Here is a 12,211-nt window from a genome sequence, read left to right as displayed (position 1 = left end):
ACAAAAACCCAATAGTTTATATGATTATATAAACTCATAGTTCATATGGTCATATGATTCAGAAAACTGATAAAACTGACGAAAAAAACAAACAACTTTGTCTGCTCTTTTAAGACAATGTCTTCCCATCCTCATCCCCAAGTGACGAGGAGACTACAGGATACTGGTGGCATTACTCATCTGTTTTACTGGCAGTGACTTGCCCCACTGTTTTCTCATGAACTCAGGGAAGCAGACTACCACCCTCAGTAATCACAGCAAGCAGGGTCAGGCAAAGCCACATTATGGAGATAATATGGCAGAGATATTCCAGACAGATTAAAGCCAGACCACACAGTGGGTTGGAGAGTCCCCATCCCATGATGTACTTAAAGAAATCAGACCGACTCCTATCAAAACAAAGACCTCAGTTTTGAGGGAAATTATTGTTTTCAATGTATAAACCAAATTACAGCCACATGTGAAAGGGGAAAGAGAATTAGACCTGTCACTCATTTGATTTGTTCCAAAACAGGGGCTAAAATAGTTAAAATGTTGCATTTTATTCTTGGTTCGGTTCGCTTTCACAAGGAAACATTTCAAAACGGACAAATATTGTATTAATAAAAGTCACATGTGAGCAATCTGTCCCATTGTTGGTCAAAATGTTTGTGCGCTGTTCCGGGATTTAGCTTGTACGTCAGTAAACCAGTTAAAATGATATACCTATAAAAATGTGTCAACCGGTACAAATTTTATAGTTGTGTTTATGTCACTGCCGCATGGTACAGAATGTGCGTTCCAATCAAAGATTGGTTGTGCTACACATAAACATTATCTATGAAACGGTTGTAAAATTTACATCATGTTTATTGTTATCCGTTATATTTCTGCATCATTTCTGCATTGAAAAGTGCCTGTTCTTACGGTCACATAGCTCTCTCATGCACACACAAACACATCAAACAGTAAAGAGAGTGAAGCCACGTTAAGACTGATAAAATTAAAACTGAGAAGCTAGCTCTATTTCATGCCTCCTAAATGGTTTTCTTTCTTGTTTTTTTTTCTGTCAGAAAGTTACTAATGCCGTCCTGCCTGTGTCTGTTATACCACTATACAACACAGAGAAGAGATCATATTAAAAACTACCACTAACCACTGAGCACTTTATTAGGAACACCTGTAAACCTACTTATTCATGTGATTATCTAATCAGCCAATCATGTGGCAGCAGTGCAATGCATATAATCATACAGTTACGGGTCAGGAGCTTCAGTTAATGTTCACATCAACCATCAGAATGGGGAAAAAATGTCATCTCAATGATTTCAACCATGGCATGATTGTTGGTGCCAGATGGGTTGGTTTGAGTGTTTCTGTAGCTGCTGATCTCCTGGGATTTTCACGCACAACAGTCTTTTGTGTTTATTCAGAAGGGTGCCAAAAAACAAAAAACATCCAGTGAGTGGCAGTTCTGTGTTGACGGAAATGCCTTGTTGATGAGAGAGGTCAACGGAGAATGACCAGATTGTTTCGAGCTGACAAAAAGGCTACGGTAACTCAGATAACCGCTCTGTACAATTGTGGTGAAAACAATAGCATCTCAGAATGCACAACACGTCAAACCTTGAGGTGGATGGGCTACAACAGCAAAAGACCACGTTGGGCACTTTATTAGGTCCATAGTGTTCCTAATAAAGTTCTCGGTGAGTGTATATCTAATATAGTTACTAAAAAGGCTATAACCACATTCTGTTTATGAATTACAGTGGCATGCTGACCTACAGATTTGGAAAACTCATGGAGATCAGAGGGATATTGGCTGGTTCCTTGATCCATGGGGTCAGATTGCATTCTCACCACAAACAAACAGCTTCAGAGTACGCTTGAAATTGTTTTGGTGCAGATACAAGTGTTATTGCCATGTTCATATACACCTAAACGAACCGAACTAAGGGAGAAAACACACCAGGTTCCAAAACAATGCTCCAAACGAGCCAGGTGTGAAAACAACCTAAGTAATACAGTATCTGGTTCTGAAATATAGTACATACTTGGGTGGGAAAAAAAAGATGCATGTATTTTCTTACCTAGGTTGCTGTTTGCAGGAGAGACAGGGTTGGGTGAAAGGTTTGGTGAACCTGAGAAACCAAAGCAGATTAATAACAGAACCTGGCCTGTTTTCTGGTATCAATCTCTTGTATGTGAGCTCAGAGCTCTAACCTATGTCCATGTTGTGGTTCATTTGGTGGTCACTGGTTTCCCCATCCTCACTCAGGTAGCCTGGAGGAGGGGTCTCTGAAACACAAATCGGACATTTACTGTTATTAAATATCACATAAAGCACACAATCAGAACACAAGAAGAGCATTGGTGATTTTATACACATTATGAATTGACTATGATCAGAAGTTTTCAGTCACAGACTTAAACATAAAAGCGTGACAAGCCTTGTAGTGTGTGTGCGCTAGGCTTTAAATGGCACTTAACTTAAATGCCACACAGCAATTTGTTAAAATGTGTCCTATAGTGAGAAAGTGGAATTCTTTCTACTGTTTGAATCATGCGAAACACTTTTAACACCAACAGTCTTCATTAATCGAGTATAAACCTCATTATGATGTTATCGGTCATGAGTTGAGCGCTTTGATCTGTGCTTGCCTTTATTTGGTTTGGCCAACTTGATAACTGACCAGACTGAACACTGATTTTGACAAAACAGTGTATATGACCTGAGACATTGCAAAATCAAAGAGCAATGAGTCTGTGAGCCAATGTTTGTGTTAGAGTGAGTAATGTCTATTGTGTAGTCCTGAGGGCATGTCTGGGTGAAAGTTAATGCGTGATTTTCAGAGAGAAAACATGTTTTCACCCGGTATGTAGTTGCTCAGAGGCTCAATGTCGGCAGGGAAAATGGTGTTCTCAGGGATGGAGTAATCATCCAGTGGAGGGAAGTCTGTGGGGATGTCAGTGTGCCGGGGAACCAGGACAGGAGGCAAAACTGAACACACACAAGAAAAATGTCCAAATAAATCACTAACATTTATTTCAGATTTAGATCTGATTATAGAAGTGAACAGCCTTTAAATAATAGAGTTAGAGTTAAGAACTCCTTCTGAGCTCACCTGGTGTCTCCACACGCTGGTAGTGATATGGGTTCACACACACCTCGTCCTTCTTCATGTGGAAAGCAAACTCGCACAAGTCTACTGCGCGCAACTCATGGTGGGACTGCAGGTCAGGCCAGCGCCATAGTCGGCAGTAGATTACATGAGGGAGGCCTTTTCTGTGAGATACCTGCAGACGGCCATCCAGAGACCTGTAGATAGAGTTTAAGAGGTAATGAAATGAGCAGTGTTGGGGAGTAACTAAAAGTAGTGACGTTGCTATATTACATTTTTCAGTAACGTGGTAGTAGCTCAGCTGTTTTAAAAACAGAGTACCTTTTCCAGTAACAAGCTTCTTTTTAACAGTGTAGCATCAAAAACTCTAAATCGCTATTTTTTTGTTTCTTCAGGAGGTTAATTAAAATGAAACGGTTGAAGAAAGGATTGACCAATTAATGCAGTTGCCTGCATGCAATTTTATGTTTTTTTCCCTTAATTTTTGTAGCAATATACAACTTTTTTTATATATAATTTATTTTACAAAATTATATAAAATGTAGTTAAATGCAACTGTTCATCCCTATGTTTTTGAAAATGTTTAATTATGATTTTTTTTCTAGTATTATTGGTGATATTTAGTGTAAATGTATCTGTTCAAATGCTGTTTAATGCTGTCACCATAATCCTGAGATCCTAATTGTTTTTGTGTCAGAAAAATACTGCTCTGATTACAATTTTATCAGCTGATAGTAGGGATGCACCGATATATTGGCTAGCGATATTTATCGGCCAATTACTGACCAAATTAAAACCATCAGTTATTAGCATGAAAATGCTGATATGAAAAACTGATCGTTTTTTTTAAATATAATTAATTAGTAACACACTCTCTAAAAATTCAATCTAGAAATAATAGCCACAAAAACCATCTGAAAATGCTTTGAAACCAGCAGACTTTGACTTCTCATCAACGGTATGATATCTGTTAATGCTGAATGATTGATTGAGTTAAGATTGAAATTGCAACATCACCTTGCACAATTTTTAAACCTTAAAACGCTGCATTTTAAAGTACTGTCTGCATTCAGTGCTTAGATCAGCGGTTCAGTCAGAGCAGTGTGAGCAAGCGGTGACCTCTAGCAGTCTGGACAGAATTATCCATTTTACCCCTATAATACAGAATTTAAAAGGGGGTTTTGTTCCTTTGGTTATTTTCATTTTTTTTTTTTTTTTTTTTGCAAAAATGGAAATTCAAAAAAATTTCATATCAACCATAATGTTATCATATTCAATTATTTTTTGTATCTTTTTTTTAATCTGTTTATCTTCTATTTATCTTTAATGTGGGTCTCTTTAAAAAATTGTTTAACAGATCTAATCCAAGTTCAATGGAAATTATTTATTGTTAGAACAGTAAAAAACTTTTGTACCTCTTTGTTAAATTTTAAAACATAATTCCAAATTAAAAGAGTGATCTGATGACAAAAGGTAATTGGCAAAATATCGGTATCATTATCATTATTGGCCTATAATTGTTTCGTTAAAAATTTGTATCGTATCGGCCAAAAACGTTTCATATCGGTGCATCGCTAGCTGATAGTTATATATTTTTAAAAATATATTACCCCCTTTAATAGCTCCATCCCTCCTTTAATGTAGTTAAATTACTAGCTACTTTTTATTAGTAGTTTGACATGATTTTACAGTTTCAAAATAGTTTCCCCTTTAAAACCACTCATCCAATACATGCTAACAACAAATGTTCTGCCTTCTTAATAAAGCTTTTAATTAAAATGCTTTGTAATTGATAATAGCCAATTAGAAAACAATGGGTAAATGCCATAATGGCCTATTCAACTGCAGAAAACAGTTGCAGTATAACATGCCATATTAAACTGTTAGAGCTGGACTTTGCACTATTTCTAACATTGGATTGCATAAATTCAAAATCTAATTAAAATGAAAGCCCAATGAATGTTGCGCTTGCAAGTCCATGAAAAGGTCTGCACTGGGTCCATCATTCATTTTTTCACCGAAGTCATGATATTCAAATGGTGCAAAGGCTGCATTTAGTTAGAAGTCAGGCCTTTTTTTTATATTGGGTGGGTTGGGGGTGTGAGACAGCCTGCTGGTGACAGAGGTCACTGGCTGTAAAAAAAACAAAAAACACAAAATATGAATCACCCTGATGCTATTGCAGCCTATATGCACCATGACAACCATTGCTAATGAATCACATTAATGCATTTCCATTGTAATTATTTAAAAAGCTCAGAGTCTGGGAGAAGAAAAAGTATGTGAGTTTAGAGGAAGTAGCCTGGCATGAGAACAGAATGAGGGGAAATATGGCATGGTAGTGCAGACAGCAGACTGCGAGCAGCGCCTGTACTCTTTTCCAGCAGTCACTGGAACAGTGTAATGTTTACCCATTCATTCAGCTATGCACCAGCACTATGAATGCCAGTATTCTGCACTATTAACCTCCAACTAGAACAATGACATATACACAGTATTTGCCAGACAAAACAAAAATATTATCCCAAAAATTAGCATTTTAAGTAATATGTTTGTATATTTAGCTTTCACCCAATGGTCCTTAAAAACGAGTGTTACACTCATATAGATTTTGCAATTGCTGATGTCGATAATTAAAGAACACGGTGACTGATGACCAATAAATATAAATATCTATTATGTATATATATATATATATATATATATATATATATATATATATATATATATATATATATATATATTAATCGTTTGTAAATTTTCACATAATGTACAATACATTATTTACATATTTTTATATGTATTTATTTAAATTTAAATATTTAATACATATTTAAATATAAAAAAATATTCACTTAGATTTTTCTTACTAAATTGGCTCTATATTTGAAAACAAAATATGCACTCTGAACAATTGGCGAAGCAGGCATGGTTATACGGTAATGCTGAAAATCTCCAAATGGCCAAAAATCACTCAAAGTCACTTCAAGCTAAAAAAAAGCTGCTCCATTTTCACTTTTTAAAATCTACACCAAAATCACATTTACAGATATAAACCAGCCTATTGCATATGCAATGAATGCACCATTAGACAGGTCACAAAGAGCTGTTGACTGGCCCCTCTTTGTCAGGTTCAACTCGCAGAGGGGACAGACCGTCCCATTGTCTGACTCACACCAATGAGACAAAGCAAAGTCCAGGAGTCTCCCAAGTCTCTGCCGTAGCTCTGCTCAAGACAGACATGCAATTTCCATTCCTTCTGTTCAAGTTAAACTGACCTCCAGACTGACTTGAAAGTCACACACAGTTAAACCCGTACACTCTTCAGTCAAAGCCAAGAGCACCAGCACCCTCCGCTCCCCATCCCACACACACGTACTCACTACATCACTAATTTAAAAGTTAGTAAAGAGTAAAGTATGGCAGCAAGATTTAAAGAGCACCTATTATGGTTTTTCAAATATTACCTTTCATATAGTGTGTTATATACACTACCGGTCAAAAGTTTTGAAACACTACTCATTCTTTATTATAATTTTTTTTTTTTTCACATTTTAGAATAATAGTAAAGCCATCAAAACTATGGAATAACATAAATGGAATTGGGAATTATGTTGTGACTAAACAAAATCCAAAATAAATCAAAACTATGTTATATTTTAGCATCTTCAAAGTAGTCCCCTTTGCCTAGAATTTGCAGACATGTACTCTTGACATTTTCTCAACCAACTTCTTGAGGTATCATCCTGGGATGCTTTTTAAACAGTATTGAAGGAGTTCCAATCTATGTTGGACACTTATTGGCTGCTTTTCTTTATTATTCGGTCCAAGTCATCAATTTCAAAAACTTTTTTTTTTAAATAAAATTATAGTTTTATAATGAAATAAATTAATATGGTGGCACAATTATATTTTTGTCTACAAAACTAATTTCAAACATTTAAGCATACGCCTTCAGATCAAAAGATTTTTAAGATCATGAGAAACATTTCAGTCAAGTGTTTCAAAACTTTTGACCGGTAGTGTAGCTGTTTGTGAATGTAATAAAGTCTGCAAAGTTTCAAAAATCAAAGTGCACGACAAAGGGATTTATCGACTCCCAAAAGAAAGAATCGATTCTGAACACCTGAAACAAGTCGTTAGTAATTCCAGACTTAATTCCTGTACTAACCTACATAATTTCGTAACAAAAAACCCACCTCTGGTCTTCATTGGCTGCTCTCGAACAGCTTTGACCCGCCCTCCAACACTACACTAACTGGTAGACCAATCACAACAGACTGGGACATCTGACCAATCAGAGCAGAGTAGGCTCTCTGAAAGGAGTGTAGAATGGATCATTGAACGAGTCATTTTTGACACGGGAAAAAAAGGTAATGCTGCAATTTAAATTATGAGCAAATTAAAGTGTTTTTTGACTTTGGATGCATGTAAATCTATTGTATGAGACCTTTAAAACAAAATCAGGCACGTTTAAAAACCATAATAGGTGCTCTTTAAACCAGGTCAACATGTTCAATAAAATCGGTGTATTAAACAGAAAGAGGGAACTGGAGAGAGTTGAGGAGCAGCAGTATTTGTTGTCTACTCTCCCACATCCTCACACAATGTCACACTAAATCTTTTCTCATTGTCATTTAATTTTATTATGCTGTTAATCAAAAGCTCCATTTAGGGAAATTGTTTCATAATTGTAATTGTCCCATGGCATTTCAAGCATCCCTTTTACAATTGCTAGTGTTAAGATCAGCTGTGAGGATTTACCATTGTGCAGACATGAATGATACCTCAAATTGTGCAGCTTACTGAGGTCTGTCCTACTTACTATTACTTTTTCAAAGTGATCAGACTTATCAGACATGATTTACAGCAGACAATGAAACAGGTGAATAAATCCCAAATTGAATAAGGGATCCAAGCCATATATAGGGACCAGAATACCACATGGCACTTTTCCACCATCTGGCCAAAAGGTTCTCATTGTGGTACTGTGCCTTTCTGTACTGCTCTGGCTCGCTGGCACGGTCACAATTTATTTTTCCATCATGGTGCTACATAAACAAGATTAAAATGGATGAACTGAGCAAGTGACCAATCATGAGTAACCACATCACTAAAGGCATTCCACCAGATCTTCTTATAGTGATGTCAAATGTACCACTACTAATCAAGATGATACTAAATTATAAATATATTTTAATATAAAATAGTATACATATAAAGTAATAATACTGGTCTTTCTACAGTATGGATAATACCAAATACCACCTCAATTCAGTACACACATGCTGTCTTGTTGGCGGCTCTTTTCCAGCACTCATGCGTATGTGAACGCGTGCAAGAAGAGTAATCGCGACTGGCAATCTTGGCTTTGCGTGAACTGTCAAACTGCCTGTCTTAATGAGATTTTGGTAACTGTGTTGAATTGGTATATCCAGATGCAATAAATACCAAAAATGTTGATGTATAACTCTGGAAACAAAGAAAGTAAAATATACAGATGTGCTCAAAACATTTGCAAACTTTAAGTTACATTCCAGGATTTGCTTTATATACAGTTGAAGTTAGAAGTTTACATACACTTAGGTTGAAGTCATTAAAACTCATTTTTTAACCACTCCACAGATTGAAAATTAGCAAACTATAGTTTTGGCAAGTCGTTTGGGATATCTACTTTGTGCATGATACGAGTAATTTTTCCAACAATTGTTTACAGACAGATTGTTTCACTTTTAATTGACATTATCACAGTTCCAGTGGGTCAGATGTTTACATACACTAAGTTAACTGTGCCTTTAAGCAGCTTGTAAAATTCCAGAAAATTATGGCAAGCCTTTAGACAATTAGCTAATTAGCTTCTGATAGGAGGTGTACTGAACTGGAGGTGTACCAGTGGTATATTTTAAGGCCTACCTTCAAACTCTGTACCTCTTTGCTTGACATCATGGGAAAATCAAAAGAAATCGGCCAAGACTTCAGAAAAACAATTGTGGACCTCCATAAGTCTTGTTCATCCTTTGGAGTAATTTCCAAAAGCATGAAGGTAGCACATTCATCTGTACAAACAACAGTATGCAAGTATAAACACCATGGGACCATGCAGCCATCATACCTCTCAGGAAGGAGACGCATTCTATCGCCTAGAGATTAACATAATTTGGTGCGAAAAGTGCAAATCAATCCCAGAACAACAGCAAAGGACCTTGTGAAGATGCTGGAGGAAACAGGTAGACAAGTATCTATATTCACAGTAAAATGAGTCCTATATTGACATAACCTGAAAGGCTGCTCAGCAATGAAAAAGCCACTGCTCCAAAACCGTCATAAAAAAACCAGACTACAGTTTGCAAGTGCACATGGGGACAAAGATCTTATTTTTTGGAGAAATGTCCTTGGTCTAATGAAACCATAAGTGAACTGTTTGGCCATAATGACTATTGTCATGTTTGGAGGAAAAAGGGTGAGGCTTGCATGCCGAAGAACACCATCCCAACCTTGAAGCCTGGGGGTGGCAGTATCATGTTGTGAGGGTGCTTTGCTGCAGGAGGGACTGGTGCACTTCACAATATAGATGGCATCATGAGGAAGGAAAATTATGTTGATATATTGAAGCAACATCTCAAGACATCAGCCATTAAGTAAAAGCTCGGTCGCAAATGGGTCTTCCAAATGGACAATGACCCCAAGCATACCTCCAAAGTTGTGGCAAAATGGCTTAAGGACAACAAAGTCGGGAGTCGCGTGGCGGCATGCGAGGGCTGGACGTGCAAACGGCGAGCTCTGCGCACTTTGCTAGTTTTTAATACTTTTTAGGTCATAAACCGGTGAGACTCTATACATCCTGATCCATAACTGTTCTATGAAGACAATATGTAAAATAATTCAAAATCCTCGGGCTCTGGAGACAATAAAAGACACTTATGTGCTCAAGATGATACCCCAGACAGGGCCGCAGACCAGGGACTCGGTTTGGACGGTGCGGTGGGAGAAATTCAGCGTCAACTGGCGAGTATGTCGACAATGCTGGCGAAGGTCGTAGCGGACTTAAAGGATCTTGCTGTAATACGTCGATCGATCACTTCCATGGAGACGAAATTCTCGGAGTTGGTTACAATAACAGGGGACGTCGACAAAAGGATCGATTATATGGAGTCATCAGAGAGGGAATTAAATGCTAACCCGCTAGCGATCAAGGCGGACTTGGAATGCATTTTGGAAAAATCGGAAGACATTGAGAATCGTAGCCAGCGAAATAATATCCGAATTATTGGAATTCCTGAAAACGAAGAAGGCTGAGATATGGTGACATTTTTGTTCAGAGCTGTTCAGGGCAAGACAGTCATACTTGACTTGGTGATAAAGCAGAGAAGCTTTTGGCTAGATATATAAAGCAAAGAGAGTTTCTTCTACCATTCCCTCAGTGAAAACGGCTAGTGGTGAAATATTTACCTCGGCCATTGATATTAATAAAGCTTTTAAAGAATTCTATCTTGATCTTTATAGTTCCATGTCTTCGTCTACTGATGAAGATATTAGGAACTTTGTGGAACCATTAGATCTCCCTAAACTGACGACTGAGCAAAAAAATTATCTTGATTCTGGGATACATTTTGAGGAGATTGATGAGGTAATTAAGGCCTTACTACAGGCAAGGCTCCGGGGCAAGATGGCTTTGCCGCAGAATTTTTTAGATCTTATGCTACAGAACTGGCTCCACTTTTGTTAGAAGTTTATACGGAATCATTGAAGAATGGAAGCCAACCATGACACAAGCCCGGATCAGTCTGATTCTTAAAAAGGACAAAGATCCAAACGAGTGCTAGAGATACCGTCCAATTTCCCTTATTTTTTTGAAAAATGTTGGCTAACCGATTAATTAAAGTTATGACATCTCTTATACATATAGATCAGGTGGCATTTATTCGGGGTCATAGCTCTTCTGATAACATTAGGCGTTTCATCAATATCATGTGGTCAGTGGCGAATGATCAGTCTCCGGTATCTGCCATCTCACATGACACCGAAAAGGCGTTTGATATGGTAGAATGGGATTATCTTTTTAAGGTTTTGGAAATATACGGGTTCGGAAATACTTTTATTGAATGGATAAAGTTACTTTATAGACACCCGGTAGTGACAGTACAAACAAATAGATTCATTTCAGACTATTTTACTCTGGATAGGGGCACCCGGCAGGGTTGCCCTCTTTCCCCATTATTGTTCTGTCTTGCCCTGGACCCATTTTCCAGGGGTGATGGCGGGAGGTGTGGCGCATAAGCTTTTGCTTTACGCAGATGTTATTTTGTTATTCGTCTCTGACCCCACTAGATCTATGCCTTGCCTCCACAGGATTATTAACTCCTTCTCTGAGTTCTCAGGATACAGAGTCAATTGGTCTAAATCCGAAGCTTTGGCTCTGACAGCGTACTGCCCAGTAACGGCTTTTCAACCAGGCACCTTCCAGTGGCCCAAACAGGGCATAAAGTATTTGGGCATTTTATTCCCAGCAAATTTGTGTGATTTAGTTAGAGTTAATTTTGACCTTTAATAAAAAGGTTTTCGAGTGATGTGATTAGGTGAGGTTCATTACATTTATCTATGATCGGGAAGGTTAATGTTAAAATTAATTGTATTCCAAAATTCAACTACCTGCTACAGTCTCTCCCTGTAGATGTCCCCCTCTCTTATTTCAAGCAATTTGATAGCATAGCGAAGACCTTTATTTGGAATGGTAAACGTCCCAGATTGCATTTCAACAAATTACATAGGCCGATTGACAAAGGTGGGCTAGGCCTACCCAAGATTTTGTTTTATTATTATGCATTCGGTCTCAGACTTTTGGCTCATTGGTCACTTCTACCTGAAGAGAGCCCCTCCCTGGTTTTGTATTGAAGTTGAGAACATGAAGTTCTTGCCCCTATTTCGCCACTGCAGAGCCTCTCTATCAAACTTTAAGTTACACCCCGTTATCTCACATTTGCACTCGGTATGGACAAAAGTGTTCAGAGTGTTTAAATCTGACATTTATTTAAATGCTGCCTAAAATTATGTATTAATAAGTCCCCCTTCTGCTGGTCAGAGTGGATTGTGAAGGGGGTTTCTACGCTCTG

General features: G+C 37.6%; 1 protein-coding gene across 2 annotated transcripts in view; it reads right to left on the bottom strand.

The window, feature by feature from the left end:
• LOC127417240 (mothers against decapentaplegic homolog 3-like) overlaps nt 1-12,211 on the bottom strand; it is a 34,393-nt gene that overhangs the window by 8,505 nt on the left and 13,677 nt on the right. For both annotated transcript variants that reach the window (XM_051657112.1, XM_051657113.1), the window contains 4 exons: nt 3,105-3,298; nt 2,852-2,980; nt 2,203-2,277; nt 2,070-2,120 (listed from right to left, as the gene is read on the bottom strand). In XM_051657112.1, the coding sequence (XP_051513072.1) occupies nt 2,070-2,120; nt 2,203-2,277; nt 2,852-2,980; nt 3,105-3,298 (449 nt within the window). The remainder of the gene's footprint in view (nt 1-2,069; nt 2,121-2,202; nt 2,278-2,851; nt 2,981-3,104; nt 3,299-12,211) is intronic.

This window comes from Myxocyprinus asiaticus, chromosome 26 (genome assembly GCF_019703515.2).
Source record: "Myxocyprinus asiaticus isolate MX2 ecotype Aquarium Trade chromosome 26, UBuf_Myxa_2, whole genome shotgun sequence".
In the NCBI taxonomy this organism is placed as follows: Eukaryota; Metazoa; Chordata; class Actinopteri; order Cypriniformes; family Catostomidae; genus Myxocyprinus; species Myxocyprinus asiaticus.
This window is presented reverse-complemented; position numbering and strand designations above follow the sequence as displayed.